Source organism: Engystomops pustulosus, chromosome 4 (genome assembly GCF_040894005.1).
Source record: "Engystomops pustulosus chromosome 4, aEngPut4.maternal, whole genome shotgun sequence".
NCBI lineage: Eukaryota > Metazoa > Chordata > Amphibia > Anura > Leptodactylidae > Engystomops > Engystomops pustulosus.
In genome coordinates, this window is record NC_092414.1 from 29,500,508 (window position 1) to 29,526,162 (window position 25,655).

General features: G+C 42.4%; 1 protein-coding gene across 1 annotated transcript in view; it reads left to right on the forward strand.

Moving 5' to 3' along the window:
* Positions 1-25,655, forward strand: part of LOC140126320 (E3 ubiquitin-protein ligase RNF213-like) — a 218,326-nt gene that overhangs the window by 77,361 nt on the left and 115,310 nt on the right. Inside the window, exons 18-25 of the mRNA XM_072145609.1 lie at positions 3,570-4,174; positions 4,680-4,845; positions 5,923-6,140; positions 6,625-6,765; positions 7,297-7,461; positions 12,683-13,814; positions 19,265-19,452; positions 24,602-24,757. Coding sequence (XP_072001710.1) covers positions 3,570-4,174; positions 4,680-4,845; positions 5,923-6,140; positions 6,625-6,765; positions 7,297-7,461; positions 12,683-13,814; positions 19,265-19,452; positions 24,602-24,757 — 2,771 coding nt within the window. The remainder of the gene's footprint in view (positions 1-3,569; positions 4,175-4,679; positions 4,846-5,922; positions 6,141-6,624; positions 6,766-7,296; positions 7,462-12,682; positions 13,815-19,264; positions 19,453-24,601; positions 24,758-25,655) is intronic.

The window sequence follows — 25,655 nt, forward strand, 5'->3', positions numbered from 1 at the left end:
CTTACTTAGAATTGGGGAGAAACCCCACCTTCACCCCCCCCCCCAGGTCAGGGAGCACATACCACATTTAACTACACACTCCAGCTATTTATCATATCTTATAGGGCTGTGGGCCCATGTAGGTCAACGGTTACAATATACTGACTTATATAGAGATAAACAAAAAGGGGGTTAATGGGGAAAGAACATTCAAATGTCCACATTAGCAGTATACTTAGCCCCATCAGTCCATCTCAACGTCTCGATGGTCTAGGGAGCAAATTAAGCCAGTCCTCCGCTTCACTAGGTGTAGTAAAGAATATAGCTCTCTCATTATGGGCAACTCGCAATCTAGCTGGATAGGCCATCGAATATGTAATGCCAGCCTCTCTTAAGCGTCTTTTTACTCCAACAAAGCCCGCTCGTGTCTTCTGGAGAGCCGCTGAGAAGTCTGGAAACAAGGAGACTGGAGCCCCATTATATTTAATTTCTCCAAGACGTCTGGCAGCTTGTAACGCAGCATCTCTGTCTCGGCTACTAAGCAGTCTGGCCAATAAAGGCCTAGGAGCACTACCCGGAGGTGGTGGTCGCGCTGGGACCCTATGGGCCCTTTCTATCGCGAAGGCGTCAGAAAAGGATGCATCTGAGAGTGTCTCTCTAAGCCACCGTTCCACGAAGGCACAAGGGTTCTGGCCTTCAGATTTTTCGGGTAGACCAAGAATGCGGAGATTGTTCCTACGCAGTCTATTTTCTAAATCATCCGCCCTTTGTGACCACAGGCCTGTCGCCTTCTCCAGCTCAGCCACTTTATCCGGTATGGGCGCAATTGTGTCCTCCACTTGAGACACCCGGTCTTCAGCCTCCCTTACTCGCCCTCTCAAATTCTGTAGATCCTGACGGAGCAGACTGACATCTATTTTGACCTCCTCAATTTTCCCAGTCAGAGAGGCTGTGCTGGTCTGGATTGCCTCTAATAGCTGTGCAGACACTTGGCTAAGAGTAGGCTCCATCTCTGCATTTTTTTCTTTCCGCTGCTGGGGTCGGGGGGAAACAGAGGCCCTTGGCTCATCAACATCCCTTTCAGGAGTTCTAGCAAACTCCTTTAACCGTTCTGATGTGGAGGGAAGATTTTTCCGGCTCATTTTCAGCGGACCCCTGTGCCCCCGTTTAGCTGCAGTTGAGGTAGGTATGATTGCGGTGTGAGCTGTCTCTCCAAATAATCCCTTCACCTCTCTAGTAGAGAGCCAATTTAGTAGGAGAGTGAATTAGGAGGTCTCCCTCTGATACTTCACTGCTCTGTAGCTTTTCCCGAGCAGAGCCCAAACTTATAATTGTAAGTCCAAGAGGCAATCCACGAGGGAGATATAATAAGCAAGTATAGTCACTCTGCTCACCGGTGGTGTCCCGCTCTGTATTGTGTCGCAGTGTCCACACAGCGCCGCAGCTCCGACACGTGGCGCGGCCTCGTTTCTCTCAGCGCCTCATGCTCCGTGTCCGGTTCAAGATATATTTCACCGACTGCTCCCGGACCTGCTCCAACCGTGTCTCTGTCCACTCGGGGGCTTCTCGAGGGGGTACAGGTAAAGCCTCCACAGGATCAACTGCAGGATAATTGTAGGCCGCAGCGGAGCTCAGCTTACATGCGTCCGAACCGCTCGGCCGCTAGCCACGCCCCCGCACCAACAGATTATTAATATTATTATTATCACGGTTGGCATAACCGTATATAATTGTATCTTGACACATTAAGCAAAAGTTACATTTTAACCCCTTAACGACTTGGCCTTTTTTTAGTTTTTTCACTTCCATTTTTCACTCACCACCTTCAAAAATCTATAACTTTTTTATTTTTCCACCTAAAGAGCTGTGTGATGGCTTATTTTCTGCGTAACAAATTGCACTTCATAGTGACAGTATTTAATATTCCATGGTGTGTACTGGGAAGCGGGAAAAAAAATCCAAATGTAGTGAAAATGGTGAAAAAACACATTTGCAACGTTTTCTTGTGGGCTTGGATTTTACAGCTTTCACTGTGCGCCCCAAATGACATGTCTACTTTATTATTTGGGTCGGTACAATCACGTGGATACCAAATTTGTATAGGTTTTATAATGTTTTCATACATTTAAAAAAATTAAAACCTCCTGTACAAAATATTTTTTTTTTATTTTGCCATCTTCTGGCGCCAATAACTTTTTCATACTTTGGTGTACGGAGCTGTGGGTAGTGTTATTTTTTGCGAATTTTGATGCCGTTTACATTGCTATAATTTTTGGGACTGTGCGACCTTTTGATCACTTTTTATTAATTTTTTTATATTTTTCAAAATGGCAAAAAAATGCCATTTTCGACTTTGGACGCTATTTTCCGTTACAGGGTTAAACACAGTGAAAAGCAGTTATTATATTTTGATAGATCAGGCATTTTCGTACGCAGCGATACCTAATGTGTTTATGATTTTTACTGTTTATTTATATTTATATCAGTTCTAGGGAAAAGGGGGTGATTTGAATTTTTAGGTTTTTTTATTCTAATTTTTTTTTTTTAAACTTTTTTTTTTTATTATTTTTACTATTTTTCAGACTCCCTAGGGTACTTTAACCCTAGGTAGTCTGATTCATCCTATCATATACTGCCATACTGCTGTATGGCAGTATATGGGGTTTTTACTCCTTATTCATTACAATGTGCTGATAGCACATTGTAATGATTGGGTTAAAACGAAGTAGCATCGGGTATTCGGAACACCCGATGCTATTATGGCAACGGATCCGCGGCAAGATGGCGGCACCCATGCGGTAGCATTGCCGGCGGCGATCGAGGTGAAAACACCCGCGATCGGTGCTAGCACCGAACGCGGGTGTTACCGGTAAGCCTTTGCTGCAATATGGAGCAAAGACTTACCGGCTATGGAGAGGGCTCGGCGCGCTAGCCCTCTCCATGCACCGGGACCCGGTGCGCGCCGTACTAGTACGGTGCGCGTCGGGAAGGGGTTAACCTTTGTATCTTTTGATGGTTTTGTTGGAGGTCCAGTATTATTTGACCCCCCCCCCCCCTCCTAGCGACTAAGAGGGGCAAGTGAAGTGAATCTAGTAGCTATTAATTTCAACTTGCACTGCCTTCGCAGACTTGATTTCTTGATACCCTTCTCTTGTGCATCATCTAGAAAACTAATGTTTTTAGATGTATTTATGAATTTTATAGATTTATGATCGACAATAAATAATATTGGTACTGCCTGGGAGTGTGCAGGAGGCTCCTGGCTGCCTGGATACAGGAACAGTTGCCTTGATCTTCTTGTTGGGGAGCGCTTCAATTACCATATATACTCGAGTATAAGCCTAGTTTTTCAGCACAAAAAATGTGCTGAAAACCCAAGATCGGCTTATGCTCGATTAAAAAAAATTAGGTTTTACCAGGTTTTTGTGGTAAAATTAGGGGCCTCGACTTATACTTGGGTCTGCTTATACTCGAGTATATACGAGTAATTCTACTGTTCCTTGGTCACATCTGTAATTGAAGGTTTAGTTACGCTGTTTGAGTATTCTGTTTTAAAGTTATTTATGGTTATTTATTTATTTTTTTTGCAGTAAACATTTCTGACATTCAAAGAAAATATTCAACAAATCAGGGACCACAAAAACTGAATGATTTAATAACTGTAAAAATTCCTGGTAGGGACCACAGAGAGCCTGTGTCATACTATAACCTGTCACCTGACCTGATGGACATGGCTTACCATGTGCACAATTTTAAGGACAGCCATGTTTTCATTACTTTCTGGGAACAACAAGAGAATTTATTTGTGAGCAGTTTGCAAGTTACCAATGAAAGTGAAGCCAAAACAGGTTCTACAATAACATTAAAAAAATTAAAGGCTAAACTCTTTTCCCCCTGCCTTGATCTCTGTAAAGAAATGTACAACAATGTAAAGGCCGGGGAGGTCACTTTTGAAATTGTTGACAAATTTTTTAAAACTTTCAAAAATCGATACGAACAATTAGAAGATGAATTTAAATACTTGTGTCGCTTGGGTGACGGGGACAATGGTAGCTGGATATCTCAGCGCGTGGAACAGATCGAGCAGTATCACCAGCTTCACTTGGCTTTCCGCTCAGCAGCCGTCATAGATGAAGTAAAAACTTTTTTAAGTCTCTCTGGAAATTTTCAAGTCTTGACAACACTGCTGGAATTTGTAAGTACTGGCTATTTGATAATTTTATAATGTTAATGAAAAGGTTAAAGGAAATCTACTAAAAGGAACAATGATTGTGTAAAGCAATCACATTTACAAGCAGGTGTGTGTTCCCTATGGCAGAATTTGCCCTTTTTTTAGCTTCTTATGCCCTTGTTATGCCCTGGCTTACAGGAGTGATGAAGGAATCCAGTCTGCATTCACAAAATAACCTCAATTAATCTTCCAAGTATTTCCCCTAAATAAATCCAACTAAAATGATCAAAGCTGAAATTTAGGTCCTGAAGATCTGCCGAATGAATACTACAGACAATTCATGTAAACCCCTTGTTACAGTTGTCCTGATCCTCGTATATACCTTGACAATTAAAAGCAACAAATGTTTTTTGTTTTTTTTTAAATATAACTAAATATATAAATCCTCAAAAGACAAAAAATAATCTTTAATAAAATCCTTAATAAATACATTTTTTACAGTTACAATTTATTTATCTTTCTATTTCAGGCTGATAACTTTGAGAGCTGCAAACAAAAGCCTCTTTCTTACTTAAGTGATGAAGTTATGAAAACAAGAAAACTTCTGTCAGAAATGAAAGATGAACATATAGCATGTCTTAAGGAAGTTGTATTGAGAAAGGACTTTATCCTTTGGGTTAGAGAAGCATTGAAAGGTACTGTACACAGATATAATAATTAATTGTACGTTTTTTTGTACATTTTTTTATAGTTAAAAAGTAGAATGCTGAAAGCTGACAGCTTAGGATCTTCGAGACACATCAGGAGTCATTTATCTTTAGTCATTACATTTGTGTGTGCCTTTTTTTTTTAGGCTATTCCGAGTTTTGGACTTGTTACAATTTCAAAGGTTGATGTGGGGTTTAGCGACTTTTTATTGATAGTCGCACAAAAGTCGTAAACTGCCCTTGAGTTTATTTGCAACTTTAAAGGAAACCTACCACACGGATGTACTTATTAAGGTAGATCCGGTGGTAGGCGCCTCTAATGTATGTAGGGTTAGCCATTTTTAGGGCTAATCCTTTAGCCCCCTTTATCTATTTTAATCTTTATTTATGGTAATATGCTAATTTACCAAAGAGGCCACCTGGGCATGGAGTAGCCTGAGCTGAGGCTACACGGCGCGGCTGCTCCATGCCCCAGTAGCCTCCTTGATCCTCCTACCCAGATATCTTCTGCGTGCAGCTACGAGGAGCTACATGCCCTCGTCCGCGAAGACGGCATTCTGCGCATGTGCAGAACGCAGTCTTCCGGCTGCGTGATCTCGGGTCCAAAGCCTGAGCTACTGCGCATGCGCAGAATGCTGGCTCCGCAGGCAAAGTAGCTGCATGCTGAAGAGTACTGGGCAGGAGGATCAAGGAGACTACTGGGGCGTGGAGTAGCCGCGCCGTGTAGCCTCAGCTCCGACTACTCCACGCCCCAATAGCCTCTTTACAAAATTAGCATATTACCACAATTAAAGATTAAAAAAGATAAAGGGGACTAAAGGATTAGCCCTAAAAAGGGCTATCCTTACATACATTAGATGCACATACCACCGGATCTTCTTTAATAGGTAGATCCGTGGTGGCAGGTTTCCTTTTAAAGATATATCATGCATGACACTGAAAAATTCTCGGACCGCGAACTTTGCTATGTGAGGGTAAAAGTCGCAAATTTAGGAGCAAATATAAGAGGAAAAAAGAGAAAATCCTAAATAAATTACCCTGATTTATTTTCTTTTTTTATTTTAGATCTCAGTGAATTGAAAGTGTTTGTTGACTTGGCCTCCATCTCCGCTGGTGAGAATGACATGGACTTAGATCGCGTCGCCTGCTTCCATCATACAGTTCTAGGTTACTCATCTTTACTTTATGAACTAAAATCAAATTTTGGATTTGATGACTTAATGAAATGCTTGGAAAAATTATGGAAAGTTCTACAAAGTGACAGTAACCTGCCCAAAAAAATGGTAAGATGCGTTTTTTAATGTGATAACATCATAATAATGTGAAAAAGGTTTGAATTGGTGGCTGTCTAGGTTCCAATAATCCTACCAGGTATAAGGAGTCTGGAGAGCTCACTTATTTTCCTGTCAGTGTTGAGCAGAACTGAGCTGATGCCACTTGAACAGAGCAGAATAGTCTTAGCAATCTGCATTTTGACTCCCCCCCCCCCCCAAATAAAAACAAAAAAACAAAAACTAATAGTAGTGAAGAGTATACAGTAGCTTACAGGACGTGATAAAATCTGTTGTCATGCTTAATATTATGTCAGTGTCCTCTGCAGAGATAAAAAGAAAATGTTAAATATTTTTTCAATAAAGTCATTGTTTTGTATGAATAATAATGACACATTGTTTTATATTATGGTAACTTATGGTTTGCCTATCAAAAAGAAATTGCTGAAATTTTAATAACTCTCTTAATAAGAAAATATATATTTTTGTTTATTAGTTAGACTCTGCTCGCCATATAGAGTGGTTGAAAAATGTGAAAGAAAGTCATGGATCAGTGGAATTGTCCTCCTTTTCATTAGCCACCACAATAAATAAACAGGGAACTTACATAATCCAAGCTCCTCAAGACAATAAAAAGGTAATTATTTCCCCAAAAAACATAATTTTTGTGTGTTCTACATTCCATTTACATCTAAAATGTTTGCAACTATCAGTCTATGAAAATGTTTATTTTCTTAAATAATCAAAAGCTTGTATGTTCTTATTCCCTACTAAAACAAATAAAAACTAGTTTGCCAAAACATGTTTGTATTTTTGTAATATAGAATATTATATATGTATACATCCACTAGATAAAGAATAACTTGTTCATGAACAAAAGTGAATGGAGCAGCAAGTAGAGTATGTGTGCAGCCACTCCATTCACTGACAGGAGTCGTACTGTACTCGGCTATCTCCATCAGCACCATAGCAATAAATAGATCTGCTAGATGCAGGTTCAACCAGCTGCTCTATTCCTGTTCCTGTTATCTACTGTGGTCCCACTACTGAGACCTCCACCAATCAGCAACTTATCCAGCATCCTTTGCACAGGGGATATCTTGTGACTAGACAACTCTTTTTCTATTAAATTGCCTGATGTCATGTCTGATACTCTATCTTTGTGCAGATCTCCCTAGACAACGTAATAAAATTAAATCTCAGTATAGAAGAAGACGGCAGCATAAATAATCGAATTTTCACGCTAGAGGAGTTGAAGGAATTACTGCATAAACTTATGCTGATGTCAGCAAAAGGAGACCAAAAGAGTGAAGAAGTTGAAAAGTTTTCAGAGGTAAGATCAGGGCCAAATTTATTATGCCTCTGCCCAAGTATTTTACTAGAAGAGTCTTGCTGGACCCAGGAGGAGTTGAGAAAAATAAGGTTTTTTTTGTTTCAATGAACTGTTAGTTTTATCTTTTTTTGTATTTCAAATCAATGTATGTGGTGGACTACATCGATGACCAGGATTTGCTAAACATAAAATTGTAAACTAAGATGTTTTCGAATAGTTTTTATTTTAATAAAATATGTTAATTGTGTCTTCAATTTACATACAACTAGTGCTGTTATATACTAGATGGTGCCCATTTCTAAAGGCTAACATTAACTCCTTTACCATTACCCTGGTACCCACCACCACCAGAGATTCTGGTTAGAGCTCATACTCAAGTATAAACCTAGGGTGGGAAATGCATTGGTCACAGCCTACTTAAGTAATGTAAACAATGGCCATCTCCTTGAAATCTAGGAAAGAAGCTTTCTGGTATTGGAGAGAAATACTTACACGTATTGGGGGTAGTTTATCACTGCTTCTACGCCAGGTGCTCTAGATAGGTTGAGGGGCACAGTGCGCTGGATGAGCTGCTCTACAAGTTGGAAAAAGCCTGGATATGGTATAACACCCACCCATTGGGGCCTGACTTTTTGGTGTGGGGACACCCCCGGTTGGATTCCCCCGGTACTTGAGTGGCTGGCTGGCTCTTTTGGGGTCACAGGTAGCTTGGTCCAGGTAAACAAGCCTCTTCCACACCGGGCAGGGCCAGAGAGGGGATGCAAGAAGAGGGGGAGGACGCAATATGATGTAGGTTCCCCCCCAGGGCACTCTGAATGTAGGTGTAGTGAAGGGATCCTGGGCAAAAGTTGAAGGGGAGGCTTGTGATGTTAGTGGCAGCCAGGGATCACATGTGAAGACAGTAATGATGAAGGTAGATGATGGTTGGATTGTATTCTGGATGTAGCTCACAGCCCTGGTCCAGTAGCTTGGTTCTGGATAATAAGTTAGGCTGCTTGGACAGCAATTTTTGGCAGGCTCTATAGAAGAATGCACACCAATTGCTACAGAGGGATGCTGCAGGAATGATAAAGGGGATAGTCCTCTGAGGGAAGACAACAGCTGCAGGCTACTAGTCTCGGAAGAATGCAAATAAGTTTTCCAAGGTGTTAAATGGAAAACAATATCTCCTTTTGCTACCTTGAAAGGCAGCCCCCTTAACACCAAGTATGGCCTACAAGAAGTCTAAAAACATGGTGTGTGATTAAGCCAAAGCAGTATATCTATTCCATAAGGAACAGACTCCAAACTGTAGACAGCACTGTTTTGACCTGGTTGGGTCTCCTCAGTACAGCATAGGGAACTGATTTGGCTGTGTGAGGAGCTATTGACTAGGGTCAGACAGTAGGTGTTCTCCTTAAGGAGAGATAGCCAATTAAAGCCACCTTAAAGACATGTGGAGACTTAAAGCCATAGATGTTCCCTACACTGTACTGAGGAGACCCAACCAGGTCGAAACAGTGCTGTCTACAGTTGGGAGTCTGTTCCTTATGGAATAGATATACTGGTTTGGCTTAATCCCACACCATGTTTTTAGACTTCTTGTAGGTCATACTTGGTGTTAAGGGGGCTGCCTTTCAAGGTAGGAAAAGGAGGTATTGTTTTCCATTTAACACCTTGGAAAACGTATTTGTATTCTTCCCAGAATTCCCTAGTGGAGCATCTATGGCTTTAAGTCTCCACACACCTTTAAGGTGGCCTTAATTGGCAATCTCTCCTTAAGGAGAACACCTACTGTCTGAGGCTACTAGTCTCTGCAGACCTCCCGATTGACAGAAAACTCTGAAACTCCAGCCTGAGGAAGTATTTACAGACTCCCACTGTGGGGGAATTCCAGGCTCCCAACCAATTACTCCCGAGAAGGATTACATGGTTGTTACAATTTCTCATAAATGGTGCAAACATTAACCCTGTTATTACCAGCATATGGCAATTTCAGATGGCGGCATAAGCGAAGGGTTTAGTGCATTGGCAATTGATAAAATCACCTAGTTTTACATAACAGAGTTGGCAAAACTCCATAAGCTTGTCAGGGGCCACCAAGAGTGTATGACTTTTTAATGCCCCTTTCTGCGGGCCATTACAGTATTAACCACTAATCAAGTCTATTTCATATTGATGTATTATACACCTGCTCTGGGTGTTTCCAGTATGATAGTCTGCTATGGGGTATCCATTATTATAGACCTACTCGAGGGTTCTAATGTTTTACACACTTTTGCTCTGGGTTATCCAATATTACACTTATCTTCTCTTGGGGGTCTCCAATATTGTAGACTTCTGCTCTTGGGTCTCCACTATTTTAGTCTGCTATGGGTTTCTCCAGTGTAACACATGTCTGCCCTGCTGTTTCTAGTAAAAGACATTTGCTCTGGGGGTATTATATGATTGCTCCGGGTTCTCCAGTAGTGATGAGCAAACTCAAAGCACCAAATTTGGAGTTTGGCGGGTTTAGCACCCAGGGAAATTAAGCCAAATCTTACAAATCATTCAAGCTTCAGGTTCGAGCTTTGTGAAACGTACCAAGGTGCCTGATTGACTGTTGAGCAGCTGGCCTTTCAAATTGCTGGGCTTTGAAATGCTCGCATTGAGGCTGGTGGAGATGGACAGCTTTAAAGATGTGATGGTGGCAGTTGTCCCACAGTATGAGGTTCAGGAGGTCAGGGCTGGCAGCAATGCCAGGGTCACAACGGGAGATTGGAATACAGAAGACATGTAGGGGAAGCTTTCTCATAGACTTGGTGCACTAAGATCTGGCGGGGGTTGCTGGGAGAAGACGACTTTTAAAGAAAACCCGGAAGTGGCCAGCACAAATCAGCAGCACGCTGGCCCTTTAAAGCTTCGAGTGCCAGAACACGCATCCCCGTTCCCTAGGCCATCCAGGACAGGCACAGGAACTTGGAGAGGTGAGTGAGCTAGGGACCGGGCGCCGCTCGGAGAGGGGCACGGGTGTGCCTGCGATCCGAAATGTAGATCGCAGGGACACCCGTGACAAAGAGTTAATAAAATCTCATCAATAACTACAGACCCACTAAAATGAAGTATTTGTCAAGTGCATAAAATAAGCCCTTATTTGTACAAATTGCCAAAATAAAGATTGTATAGCCATTAGAAAGTGCCACTGCAAATCTATTCTGAATGGCGCAGCTTCCCTTCGATGCCCTGACGCGTGCCCATACAGCAGTCACCACCACATGTGGTATTGTTATACTCAAGAGAGATTGGGCATCAAACTTTGTGGAGCGTTTTGGTATTTTATCCACTAAGAATGTGTACATTTTTTGAAAAACACATTCATTTAGCCAATAAAAAGGACATTTTAAAATTGCACACGGTTTTGTTTTAACCCCTGTAAAACAATTAAAGGGTTAACAAAAACATACCTCCAAAACTTTTCAACTAACATGAAGTGTCACAAGAAAACAATTTCAAAATCACTTTGATATGTTGAAGTCTTCCAAAGTTATAACCACTTTTAGTGACAAATGTCACATTTGAAAAAATGGGGCGTGTCAGGAAGGTGAAAAGTGGATTCTGTCATAAGGGGTTAAGTTCTTACCCTACCCCTTTTTGGGCAGAGCAGTTGCACCACAAAAGGGCGGCGTGCGCCACACTTCTTAAATACCTGTGCAAACCGTTTTACCCATGAAGAACGCAACCAGTCTGACTAAAGTGTGTCGCAAACCAGCGCAAATCCCTTAGTAAATGTGCCCCATTGTCTTCAATCTTGCCATGTGGAGAAGTTAAAGGAAAACTACCACCAGGATGAAGGTTTGTAAACCATACTTACATGCTGGTCTGGCCTCCCTCTGGCCGAATATGCTCTTCTTATAGCTTGTTTAATGAAAAAAAAAATATATTTATGCAAATAAGCCTTCAGTGCTCCAGGCTCCATGGACATCTATAGAGCCTGAAGCCACTCCGGCTCATTTGCATAATTTCCTTTTTTTTTCCATAAAAACAAGGTCCTAAGAAGCTAACAGCACAGCAGAACCTGACAGTGGGAGTACACACCAGCATGTAAGTGTGCTTGCTTTACAATTCTTCATCCTTGTCAGTGACAGATTAAGAATGGGTGCAAAATCTGGTGGGGGGCCCCCATTGAATGTAGTCCAGAGAACACCAATCACTTTATACAGGCCCCCAGCAATAACTATATACAGCCTCCCCAGTAATCACGATATACAGCCCCCCAGCAATGACTATATACAGCCCCCCAGCAATCACTATATACAGCCCCCCCATCAATCATTGTATACAGCTCCCCTAGCAATCACTATATACAGCTCCCCCAGTAATCACTATATACAGCCCCCCACAGCAATCACTGTATACAGCCCCCCAGCAATCACTGTATACAGCCCCAGCAATCACTATATACAGCTCCCCCAGCAATCACTATATACAGCTCCCCAGCAATCACTATATACAGCTGCCCAGCAATCACTATATATAGCCCCCTAGCAAGCACTATATACAGATCCCCCTGCAATCACTATATACAGATCCCCCAGCAATCACTATATACAGCTCCCCAGCAATCACTATATACAGCTGCCCAGCAATCACTATATATAGCCCCCTAGCAAGCACTATATACAGATCCCCCAGCAATCACTATATACAGATCCCCCAGCAATCACTATATACAGCCCCCCAGCAATCACTATATACAGCCCCCCCCCCGAAATCACTATATACAGCCCCCTCAGAAATCACTGTATGCAGCCCCCCAGCAATCACTGTATACAGCCGCAGTATACAGCCCCATATCCAGCCACCGCCGGACCTGCACATACTGTGGGCAATTCGGGCAGTTTATGCGACTGCCTGGATCTCCCACATTAGGTGGGGGCCCCTTTAAGGGCAAAGCGGTGGGGGGCCCCCTTATGATCCGGCCCTGATCCTGGTGGTAGATGTCCTTTAAGGGCTGTCAACCAGAACTTTATATCTTCAGCCTTAAGATATGGAGAATTGTGGAAGGCTTCAGAGTTTTACATTCTTTCCAGTCTACAATTTACAAAATTTTTTTTTTTTGTGCTGTGTTCTTAGTATTTGAAAACCTACGTTTCAGACTTATGATAAATGGCTAAAATAAGCATGAGCTGAGTAGAAATGTGTTTTAAATTGATTTATTACAGATTTAAGAACTGTTATATTGTTTGAAATTATATCTTTTCAGATTTTCTCCATTGTGCAGAGGTTGGCCAGATCCTTTATTGACCTCTTTTTAGCTGGAAATATGTTATTTAGAACCTGGAAAGCAGAAATATATTGTTCGGATGATGCACCTATTGGCATTTGCATGAAATTTGGTGATAATGGCATCAGTGACTTGGATGAAGAAGGACCTCTTACCAGTCTACTTCCAGACATCTGCAAAACAATGGAGAATTTATTGGACCATTGGCTGGAGTTCATGAAGAAGAAGCGGTCTCAGCATTACTACCTGAACTATTACACGGCAGAGCAGCTGGTTTTCCTGAGCCAAGAATTTCAGAATGAAGACATCAGTGACGAGGCGCTTGTCATGTTGTCTTTTATTAAGCCGCACTGCCAACAAACGGACACATCAAAGACTGGAGACTCTTCTATTGAAGAGCGTCCAAGCGAGATTAAAATTTTGTTTAAATCTGCAACATGTACCAATATATTAGAGAAGTTAAAGATTATTTGGGAGTATTCAATGGCTCATATGAATTCCATGTTCCCAGGATGCTTAGACTTAGACGCTCTAGGTACTCGCTTAGCCTCTTTAGCCGAACAAAATAAGAAATGGGTTTTGCGCAAACTCCATCCTGGTTTGCATGAAGGTCGCCCTAATTTGGTTTTATGCCCCTCATCCCAGATCTTGTCCTGTACTCTGGCAATGTATATGCACAGCGCCACTGAGCCTTTGCCATCCTATGATGAAGTGCTGCTGTGCACGCCTCAGACTTCCTTTGAAGAAGTCGCCTTGTTTTTCAGAAGATGTGTAACACCGGGTTACAAAGGGAAAAAGATTTACAGTCTAATCTATGCAGATGAACTAAACTATGACACAGCATACAAATCCGAGCAGCTATTCCAGCAGCTGCAGGCAGGGAATGATGACTACTGCCTGGTGATCATCTGTAATTCTGATCGAGAACATTGCTACATTCCCTCTGTCTTCAGCCAGCACAAGCTGCATGTGATTCCTCAAAATCCCCTTCATGAGATACAGCGATATCTACATGGTCACTTTACTGTGGATCCCACAGTTATTTCAGCAGCTCACGTATTTCAGAACGGAACCAGTGCTGGCATTGTAGCATCCAAACGGTCAGGAATGGGTGAGTAAAATTTGTTCTTCTGTTTTTTTCATCTAGGGAAGTAGAGGCAAGCCTATGGCTGCACCCTGGTTCAGATCCTGCGCTGGGGCTTCTGGGGACTCCCTAAGTAAAGCCGTACCCGTAGCCGTTTCATTGTCATGCATGACCGTGGCATGTAAGGGGCTTCTGTTCTTGCGTGGTCATCTTCAGGGAGTCAGGTCCTGCCTTCTAGCAGGACCCAGCTGTAACACTGTACAAACACATAACACATCTGTATTACACTGTGTGAAGAAGAGCTTGAACAAGCATCACTTGTAAAACTAACCTGTAAAAATACATTTTTTAAACTCTTAATAAAATCTTTATAATAAAATTAATTAAAGTGAAAGTCCCCTAAACAACAACATTCCCTATACACATTTTATAACAAAATCCCAAAAACTCCCACATATTTGGTATAACCACATCCGTAACAATCTGTACAATAAATCAGTAACATTATTGGACCCGCTTGGTGAACGGCGTAAAAACAAAAGCAGTAAAACTTGTACATTTTTCAAAAATGTTTCAAAAAGCGATCAAAAGGCTATGTGCACCAAAATGGTATGACTGAAAAGTACAACTCAACACGTAAAAAATAAGCCCTTAACCTGCTCAGTCAACGAAGAAGTATTAAAGTTATGTCTCTTAACAAATGGTGATACGAAAATAAATTGAATATTCTCTATATTAGTTTTTCTTCAGTAAAATTGTAAATATATAAAAAAAACTTTATAAATGAGGTATCATTGTAATCACCCTATTGGGCCAGTTGCGTTGGATTTCAGAATCCACCTAGCCTTTTTTTTTTGAGGCACCTGTTCAATGGCTGGAAACTTCCATTTTTTGTGGATCTGCATTGTGATTTGATCTTACATGTTCTATTTACCAAATGGCGCCTTCTCCTGTTCTTATAGATCTCACATGTTCTCTGAACCTCATGAACAACTTCCTGATGGTTTCCCCAATATAAAAATACCCACATAGATACATTATAATGTATACTACATATTCTGACCTACACGTCAAGAATTGTCTGATCCGTACCTTCTGGTCCCCAAATTGTATCACTTTCGATTTCAAGTATTTTTTACAAAAATTACAATGTCCACATCTATAATTGCCAACGGGGGCATTGGCTGATAGCAGTTCATATTTCTCTCCTTCTCAAAGACACTTTTTACTAACTCATTTACCAGGTCCTTTTGGCCCTCTATGAGGAGCCAGTTTTTATAAATGGCTTACTAGATTGTATAGCCATTAAAAAGTGTGAATGCTTCACCTGCTCTAAATGGCACAGCTTCCCTTCGATGCCCTAGCGCAGTGGTGGCGAACCTATGGCACTGGTGCCAGAGGCAGCACTCGGAGCCCTCTCTGTGGGCACCCAGGCCATCACTCCAGAATGAAGTTCTCCAGACAGGACTCAAAGAATCTTCCTACAGAATCTTCCTACAATGATAGATGAATTTGCCCTCCTCCTTTCAACTGCGTTGGTGTCTTTAGGAGGCTGAACAATTTAAAGTTGTCAAAGAACAAGGAGAAATATATTACTGTTTAAATTGCTGTGCTGGCACTTTGCAATAGATAAGTGGCTTTTGGTTGAAGTTTGGGCACTCAGGCTCTAAAAGGTTCGCCATCACTGCCCTAGCGTGTGCCCATGCAGCAGGTAACCACCAGATATGGGGCATTGTTGTACTCAGGAGAGATTGGGTATCAAACTTTGTGGAGCGTTTTGGTATTTTATCCACTGAGAATGTGTACATTTTTTGAAAAATACCTTCATTTAGCCCCAAAAAATGTAACTGTCAAAATTGCACCCTATTTTGATTTAATCCTTGTAAAACAATTAAAGGGTTAATACACTTCATCAAAGTTGTTTTCAATACATTAAGGAGTAAAGTTTTTATAGGGGGGTAATTTACTGGGTTTTAGTTTTATTTAGGCTTCTCAAAGTGATTGAAAGCTGAGCAGGTTCCTCAATAGCGTGTTTTCTATGAAAATATGAAAAATGGCACCGTGAAGTTCAAAGCCCATAACATCTTACAAAAATGAGAGGATGCATAAAAAAACCATGTCAGTAAATATTAACCCCTTAAGGACTCAGCCATTTTGTAGCTTAAGGCTCAGCCCGATTTTTTTTGGATTCTGACATGCTTCGCTTTATATGGTTATAACTTTTGAACACTGTTACTTATCAAAACGATTCTGAGATTTGTTTTTTCCCCACATGTTGTACTTCATTTTAGTGGTAAATTTTGGCTGATAAGTTTTGCGTTTATTTACAAAAAAAAAGAAAATATGATAAATTTTTTGAAAAATTTGCCATTTTCGAAATTCAAAATCATTGCGTTTTCAGGCAGATCGATTTATCACCTAAATAAGTTGCTGAATAACATTTCCCATTTGTCTACTTTACATTTTCGTAATTTCTGAAATGTTTGGATAATTTATTTTGATGTCACGCGGCTTGCAAATAGAATATCGCTTTTCCGGATTTTCAGAATTGACTATTTTGGGGATAAATAGAGTTTTGAATGAAATTTTACATATTTAGCATCAAAACCCCCTATATAACCAACCCATTTTCAAATCTGCACCCCTCAAGCTATCAGAAACCGCTTTTACGAAGATTGTTAACCCCTTGAGATCTTCATAGTAATTGAATCAAAATGGAGGTGAAATTTAGAATGGTCAAATTGTTCCCTTATATGTTCATTTAGCACTAAAATTTACACATTTCCAAAATATAAAAAGAGAAAACCCACCATACAATTTGTTCTGCAATTTCTCCTGAGTACAAAGACCCGCGCATGTGGCCATTGCTTGTTTTATGGGGGCACAGCAAGACGCAGAAGGGAAGGAGGGCCCTGCAGCTGCCAGGATTTTAGTTTCCTCATTGGCCCCTTTTGAAGGCTATAAAATTTTCGCTTTTTCGTTATTGGGGTCATGTGACGGCATTTTTTGTGGGATTGAAAAGGTAAAAATCATAATTTTTGGAGGGTTTATAACAGTTTTTTTTTTTTTACGGCGTTTATCGTGGGGGTTCAATAATGATTTACTTTTATTCTACGGGTTGTTACGGACGCGGTGATACTATATATGTGGGGTTTGTCTTATGATTTAGACTTTTTTTTGAGTTATATGTCTCTTTATATGTTTTGGGGATTTGGGGCATTTTTTGTGATTTATGACTTTATTTTTTTATTGAATAACTTTTTTTTTTTTACTTTTTCACTTTTATACCATGGGACATGAACAAGAAATCCTCTGATTGCTTGTTCATGATAATATTCTGCAATACTCATGTATTGCAGAGTATTATCAGTGTCAGCCTATACACTTACATAGGCTGGCACAGTGCCAGTAAGATGACGTCACAGACGCCATCTTACCGGCAATTCTTGCAGGTAACTCTGGGGTCCAGATCGGACCCCAGAGTTGCTATAGCAATGATCGGCGCACCCCGAAAACGGTTCGGGGGGGCCGATCGTGGGGGAAAGACCCCCCAGATGCATGTTAGATGCCGCGGTCGCGCTGATCGCGGCATTTAACGGGTTAAGCACCCGCGATCGGAGTCAACTTCGATCGCGGGTGTTACACTGGGGTGCCGGCTATCAGTCACAGCCGGCACCCCGTCTTTTCTGATGCTGGTTCGGCTCAGATCTTGAGCCGAACCGGCATCAGCTCAGCGTCCGATATCAGACGCTGAGCGTTAAGAGGTTAATTATCAATTTTTTTGGGCTGCTATGACTATGGGGCTCATTTACTAAGGGTTGTGCGCACACTTTTGACTGTGCATCATTTTCAAGACTAAACCGGCTTGCCCAGGTATTTAAAAAGTGTGTGCGCTGGGATTGTGGTGCACACAAACCTTTTTGTGGCCCTGGCTTCCATGCAACACACTTTTAGGGTGCATGTCGTCGGACAATCCAACTGATTCGGACTGAGCACAGGATTTAACTTTTAAATAGTGTCGCAAGCCCTAACCCTAAGATGCACCACTAAAAAGATTATGAACTCGGACCTGATTTCCAACCTGATTTCGGGCCCACAATCTTAGTGAATCGCCGCACTGTGCATTATAGTCGAACAATGCACTTTCTGTGAACTCCAGTGTAACCCTGTAAGTAAATGTGCCCCATAGGGTCACAGGAGTTCACAGAAATTTCATTTTCCAACTATATTGCAAGGTGTGGCGATGCACTAAGATCTTGCACCCCGAAAAAGATGCACAGTCTGACAAAAGTGTGTGTGCGACTCTTAGTAAATGACCCCCTACGTGTTGAAAAAGTAGAACATTTAGAATATTGAGAATTTTTGCAAATTTTCACCAAATATCTGGTTTTTTTTTAAATAAATACAAAACATGGCACCAAAATTTTTCTACTAACATGTAGTACAAAGTGTTACAAGAAAACCGTTTCGAAATCACTTGGATATCTTAAAGCGTTCCAAAGTAATAACCAGTTATAGTGACAAGGTGGAAGGTGAAAAGAGGCTTTGACCGTAAGGGGTTAAAGTTCAAATCGCCCCACTTTAACTAGGGCTGAAATAAAAAGTAACAAGTAAAATTTTAAACATGTTGGGTATCGCTGCGTCCCAAAATGTCCAATCTATTAAAATAATAAAAAAAGTTATTATTGGCAGTGAACCCTGTAATGGAAAATAGCTCCCAAATGTCCAAAACGCCACTTTTACGCCATTTTGCAACACATAAAAAATTTCAATAAAAAGTAATCAATAGGGGGGATTGTTCCCTGTACCATGAATATAATATTGTAAGAATCCTTTCGTTTAAACATTAGAGTTTAAACATTGCAGAATTTTACTAGTGAAAAACAAATGGAGAAAATCTTATTTCTTTTGCATTGCTATCTTTTCAGAGGCATAACTTTAGTATTTATCTGGTTGCATTTTTGTTTTATGACTTTCACCAAGTGGGTTCAATAATGTTTCAAACTTGTGGTACAGATTGCTATGCACGTGGTGATACCAAATATGTGTCAAATATGTGATATTTGGGGTTTTAGTATTTTTATAAGATGTATATATGTGATGGTGGTGGTGAGGGAAATTTAGCAGTATTTATTTTTATTAAAAACATTTTTATTCATTTTTTTTTTTACTTTTATTTTTCTACAAATGTATTGCAGTGTGTTATGTGACTGATTGAGCATGCTAATGGATGCAATTGCAATATTGCCGCAAGCTATTAAAATCCTTGACAGACTACAATTCACGTCATAACTACTGATGGCTACATTTAGACAAATATAGAATAGACATCTAATTACAAAAAAAATCACACATTTTTTAAAAGCAGTAGTCACTTAGGCTAATTCTCGGGCAGTTAACTCATTTACATAGCATCCAATAAGGACAGTATTTATTCCTGAGTAATAGATATATAAAAACCTTCCTTTTTGTTCCAGGAAAATCTCTGTACGTGAAAAGGCTATATCAGAAGCTTCAGTCAAGTTTTACATATGAACAATCAGTTCTTAAAACCGTAAGACTTATAAATCCTGAAGTGGATGAAAACAAAGTATTGAACACCTTGCTCCCTTTTCTCGGTCGCCAGAATTGCCCGATAATATTCCACATTGATATAACATCTTCTGTGAGTATGAATGCAAGTTACAGTACCTTCAACCTTGTAGGATTATATCTATGACACACATGGTTTTTAAACCTAATACATTGACATAACAATGGATTGCATGCCATTAAATTAACCCACCCAAAATAAATACTTAAAAAAAAATTATAATTAAAAGGCATTGCATTATCCCTAAATGGTTCCTTAAATTGATTTACAAAAAGCTGCTGTATGGAATTAGTATTTAGGGACTATCTGCCAATATTTCACTACAGACATATACAGCTCTGCTTATTAATTATTAGGGCTTTGACAAGATGCCTTGCTAGAATGTTGAGAAAGAGCTCTGTTAAATCATTGAGCACTTCATGTCATGTTTCCAGGATGATGTCATCTAAGGTCCTTTAGCCAGTTACATTTACATTACCTTATGTATGTATATGATCACATGAAATCACAGCATGCCTCCATGGAGGATGGAGAGGACTAGGAGGCATGCTGTAATTTCATGTAACTCGGTAAAGCAAAGATGACATAATTCTGGTTACATGACATGAATGTCACGGGTGGTCCCGCGACCCATATCGCAGGTCACGGGCTCAACTGTGTCCCTCATGGCTCACAGACGCGGCACCAGTGCAACTCTCCTCTCCCTGTTCCGGATCCACGGCCTAGCTCCATGCGCGTCCCCGTCTCCTAGGGCGCGCACACGGCATCTTCAGGAAATTTAAAGGGCCAGCGCACCGCTAATTGGTGCACTGGCTGAACACTTCCACCTTTAAAATCCAGCACCACCCTTCCTGCCTTGCCAGATCTTTGTGCCTTGAGCCTTGGAGAACGTTGTTTTGATGCCTTGCGCTGTTTCTGAGAATTTCCGTTGTGACCCTGGTTCTGTTTCTGACTTTGCTCCTTTGCCGCCGGCCCTGACCTGTTACTACAACTCTGACTCCGATCCTGTGCTACCCGTCCTGACCTCCTGCCTATCCCTGACTACGAGATTGCCTGCCGTTTTCTGTACCTCGACCTTGGCTGCCACCACGGACAAGTCATGCCTGTGGAACGACCTGGTGGTACCAGGTGGAAACTGCAGTGTTTCAGCAAATAATTGTCCTCCTCTCCAGCTGGTGCAGGGTTCTTTTTCATGACCAAAAAGGATGGGTCACTCCGTCCCTGTATCGACTACCACGGACTTAACAAATTCACCATTAAGAACGGTTATCCTTTGCCTTTGATCACTGAGTTGTTTGACCGCCTACTTGGAGCCAAGATCTTATCCAAATTGGATCTCCATGGGGCTTACAACCTTATCTGTATTCGCAAGGGTGATGAGTGGAAGACTGCCCACCCACGATGGGCACTTTGAGTATTTGGTTATGCCGCTTGGACTCTGCAACGCACCAGCCGTCTTTCAGGAGTTCGTCAATGACATCCTCAAGGAATTACTATATACCTGTGTCGTGGTTTATCTCGACGATATACTGGTGTTCTCTGCGGACATTGAATCCCATCCGTCCCACGTACGTCAAGTCCTCAGCCGTCTAAGAGCCAATGCCCTCTATGCCAAACTGGAAAAGTGCCAGTTCCATCAGAGGAGTCTCCCCTTCCTAGGCTACATCATCTCTGACAGGGGTCTACAGATGGATCCAGCCAAGTTGTCTGCGGTCCTTCAATGGCCCCACGTCTTGCCAACTTGTTTTTCCAGCATATCTTCAGGCTGCATGGTCTCCCCCAACACATCATGTCTAACCGAGGAGTTCAGTTTGAGGCGGTTCTGGCGGTCCTTGTGCAATCAGCTTCAAGTGACATTGGACTTCTCCTCTGCCTACCACCCTCAGTGAAATAGCCAAGTAAAGAGGGTGAACCAAACTCTGGACTGTTATCTCCACAATTTTTTTTCTGCCTGCCAGGATGATTGGTCCAGTCTGTTGCTGTGAGCAGAGTTCTCCTATAATTCTCTGGACTCTGAGGCTGCCAAAGCAGCTCCTTTCTTCGTGGTCTATGGTTGAATTCCTCACCCACCTCTTCCTCTATCTGTTCCCTCTGAAGTCCCGGCGGTGGAAGAATTGATACAGGACCTCAAATCTGTCTGGGAACAGACCCGCCAGTCTCTTCTTCAGGCCTCTGCTCGCATCAAGTCCCAAGGTGATAAGAGACGTACGGATCCTCCTGTCTTCTCTCTGGGTGACCAGGTCTGGTTGTCTTCAAAGTATGTCAGGTTGAAGAGCCCCAGTTACAAGCTTGGCCCATATGAGGTGTTGAAGCGAATAAATCCTGTGGCGTATAAGCTCTGCCTTCCTCCCCCTATGTGCATCCCAAACTCCTTCCATGTCTCCCTTCTGAAACCTGTCATCCTGAACCGCTTCACTCGGCAATCTCCTCCTCCTGCACCAGAGGTTGACTGCGGATATCTCCCAGGTAAAAGAGGTACTGGACATGAAGACCGTGAGAGGGAAGCGGTTCTTCCTTGTTTACTGGAAGAGGTTTGGGCCTGAGGAGAGATCTTGGGAGCCTGAGGAGAAAATACTAGATATTGCAAAGGTTTCTTCGACCTGAGAAGGGGGGGAGGCCGAAGGGGGGGGGTACTGTCACGGCTGGTCCCGCGACCCATATCGTGGGTCGCAAGCTCACCCGTGTCCCTTGAGGCTCGCTGGCGCAGCGCCAGCTCAACTCGCCTCTCCCCGTTCCGGATCCACGGCCGAGCTCTTAGATCCCCTAGGAGACGGGGATGTGCGCACTGCTGATTGGTGCACTGGTTGAACACTTCCACCTTTAAAATCCAGCACCTCCCTTCCTGCCTTGCTGGATTTTTGTGCCTTGAGCCTTGGAGAATGCTGTTTTGATGCCTTGTGCTGTTTCTGAGAATTTCTGTTGTGACCCTGGTTCCGTTTCTGACTTTGCTCCTTTGCTGCCGGCCCTGACCTGTTGCTACGACTCTGACTCTGATCCGGTGCTGCCCGTCCTGACCTCCTGCCTATGCCCGACTACAAGATCGCCTGCCGTTTCTGTACCTCGACCTTGGCTGCCACTGCGGACAAGTCACACCTGTGAAACGACTTGGTGGTACCACGACGCAGCAAGTCCAACCCGCTTTGCGGCGGGCTCTGGTGAAAACCGGGTGCCACTTAGACTCCGGTCCCAGGTAGTGGCTTGTGTCATAGTCCGCAGTGGTTCAGAGGATCCACAACCTCTGACAATGAATAATGAGGTATAAGGCATGGGGAGGAATAGATTTGAGGGGCTGGCAGAGCAGGACACTCCCCATTTATGCCCGGTAGGATAACATAAAGTTGATTTTTAGGGATGTGAAGGAAACAAGTTTTAGCTAAAAAGAATGGTGACATTTAGCAGGCCCGGTGCCAGCACCCGGCCAACCCGGGCAAGTGCCAGGGCCCCGGGGTACTGCAGGCACTGCTCCGGGGGAACCAGGAAAGGTGAATTCTTTTTTCTTTCCCGGAGGGGGGGGGGAGTCAGTGTGTATACAGGGAGAGGGGGGAGGGAAGGGGTCAGTTTGTCCGCAGGGGGAGGAGGGGGGTCATTGTGTCAGCAGGGGGAAGGGTTCAGTGTGTCCGCAGGGGGATGAGGGGGTCAGTGTGTCCGCAGGGGGAGGTTGGGGGGGGGGTCAGTGTGTCCGCAGGGGAGGAGGGGTGATCAGTGTGCCCGCAGGTGGAAGGGGGGTAGTCAGTGTGTCCGCAGGTGGAGGGGGGGCAGTGTGGCCACTGGAGGGCGGCCCACGGAGGGGCCCACTAAGGCTCTGTCGCCCAGGGGCCCACTAAAACCTGGAGCTGGCCCTGACATTTAGTTAATAGGGCACTATGGGAACCTGTCACTAGCTGTATTTGTGAAAAATGTGGTGACCAAACCAAACTTTGGTTTTAACACATTCATTACAATGTGTGGTTTTTACGGAGCACTGAGGAACCCAGAATTCTTGCGCATTTGTAGGGAATCAAATATTTATTTCATACAATAATATGCTAATTAATTATAAATACCTTATATACGACCCCCATAGACCGGCTATGAGAGCACAGAGCCGTACGCCATGTCCTATCTTTCCCCGTATTACGGCGCAGTGTGTCATGTATCTCTACGGAGAGGGGCAGGGCAAGCAGAGCTCACTCCCTCCTCCTCTCCGGTGCGTTGACGTGTTCCTGCCATGCTACGGAATGGCAGGCAGCCTTAAAGTGTACTTACAATATAAATTACAGAAATCCAAAAGACGTACAAATCCAGCACTCCAAAGTTATATTATCTGGTAAAAAATCTTAGTAGTTTCGATTGATTACATTACGTTTCGAATGATTACATTACATTCTTAAGCATGGGTCTATATGGGTCTTTGGACCGTATGTCTTTTTTTGTCCTTTTATTGATGGATTAAATAAATGCTACTAAGATTTTTTACCTGATAATATAACTTTGGAGTGCTGGATTTGTACGTCTTTTGGATTTCTGGTTCGTCGCTGTTGATCGACACAGCTTTTTCCTTCCGAGCATCCTCCACCACAACAACGAGTCTACCTGCCGGTGTGAACGTGAGTGAGCTGACCCAACCTTTTCTTTTTGCAATATAAATTACAGACCTCTCTATTCTTTGTCGGAGGGAAAACTTGCAAAATCAGCCAAGGATCAAATACCTTATTCCCCCACTGTATATGTCTGGTATTTGCTTTACGCTTTTAGATTTTCTGTTTCGTGAAAGAGAAGACTGGGAAAATGTATCAGTTAAGCCACTCGTAGGTTTTTATTGGTCTTTAAATGCACAAGTCCGATTCTGTTTTGAAATGAAATTTAATGTAAATGAATAAAAAATATGTTGCTTCCATCAAGCCGCTGTAAGTCCTGTCCGTCAAAAAATGCAGGATGGAAAGACGAAGCAAACTACATCTTTCCATCCTGCAGCCTTCAGTTGAGCGATGTATATGCTTAGCGGAGGCAATGGACAGCTTTGGGGAGTGTATGCAGCATATTGCATCCCTCCCTACAGCCTCGACGAGTGGGGGTACACCGAAGTTCTCCTTCGGTGTATGGAATAGAAAAACAAATCATACAATGAACATGGGAATTAAGCCTTACTCATCATGTACACAGATATTGCATGTTGTATATGACATCAGAAATCTTGCACCTAGACTGTTACTCTCTTATATCCAAATCCCTTATTTTGCAGGTGAACAAAGGTATTCCAGAATTCCTGTTTAAGCTTTTGGTACTGCAATATCTCATGGATTCAAAGGGAAGAATATGGAAGTGCCTGCCGAATCACCTGTACATTGTTGAGATTTTGGAATCTGCAAACTTGATGTCTACAAGGCATTTTAAATCTGTAAGAAGTGATTTTAGCTTTATTTAACTCAAAACAACTTTGAAAGCTTAGTTTTCCACATGTTCCATTATTAGTTTGGTACGTGCCTGTTCTTTTTTTTCTTGCAGGTCCTATCACTATTTATCACATAAAGATTGTTGTATAGTTAGCAAGTGGTTATTACCCATTACTTTAAGGGAACCTGTCACCAGGGACCTCATTTTTCACTAAAGACAGGTTGCAGAAGCCCATTACACCTGCAGTGCAAATCTGCCTTTCTGCATTCTCTAAGCATTTGCATTACAATATAATTGTGAGTTATAACTTACTCTTGCTCCATGACAAAATCCTGGGGTAGTCACAGGGGCTGGACTTTGGTTTAGATGCATTTCAAAAAACAACATGTGCCTTGTCTGTGTTACCAACTCCTCAGAGGTCACAGCCTGGTCAACCTGACATCAGTGGGGGAGGGACATACTATACAGGAGCACAAGCATGGAGGACAGCCTGCAGCTCAGACAAGTCACATGTTGTTTTTTGAAATGCATCCAAACCAAAGTCCAGCCCCTGTGACTACCCCAGGATTTTGTCAGCATGCAAGAGCAAGTTATAACACACAATTATAGTGTAATACAAATGCTTAGGCAGAGGCAGGTTTGCACTGCAGGTGTCATGGGCTTTTAGAATCTGTGTTTAGTGAAAAATGAGGTCCCTGGTGAGAGGTTCCCTTTAAGTCAGTGAAGATGTATGTGTCACCACTACAGGCACATGAACTATCTGCATGATAAATATGGAAGGGTAGGATCTCCTATTACACACTTTATCCTCTGTCAGAGTAGTCAGTTGTAGGGGGAGGAGGTTGCTGCTTAATCTTGAGTTTGGGGGAGGTCATGTGATGCTGCTCTGTGCAACTAATGGG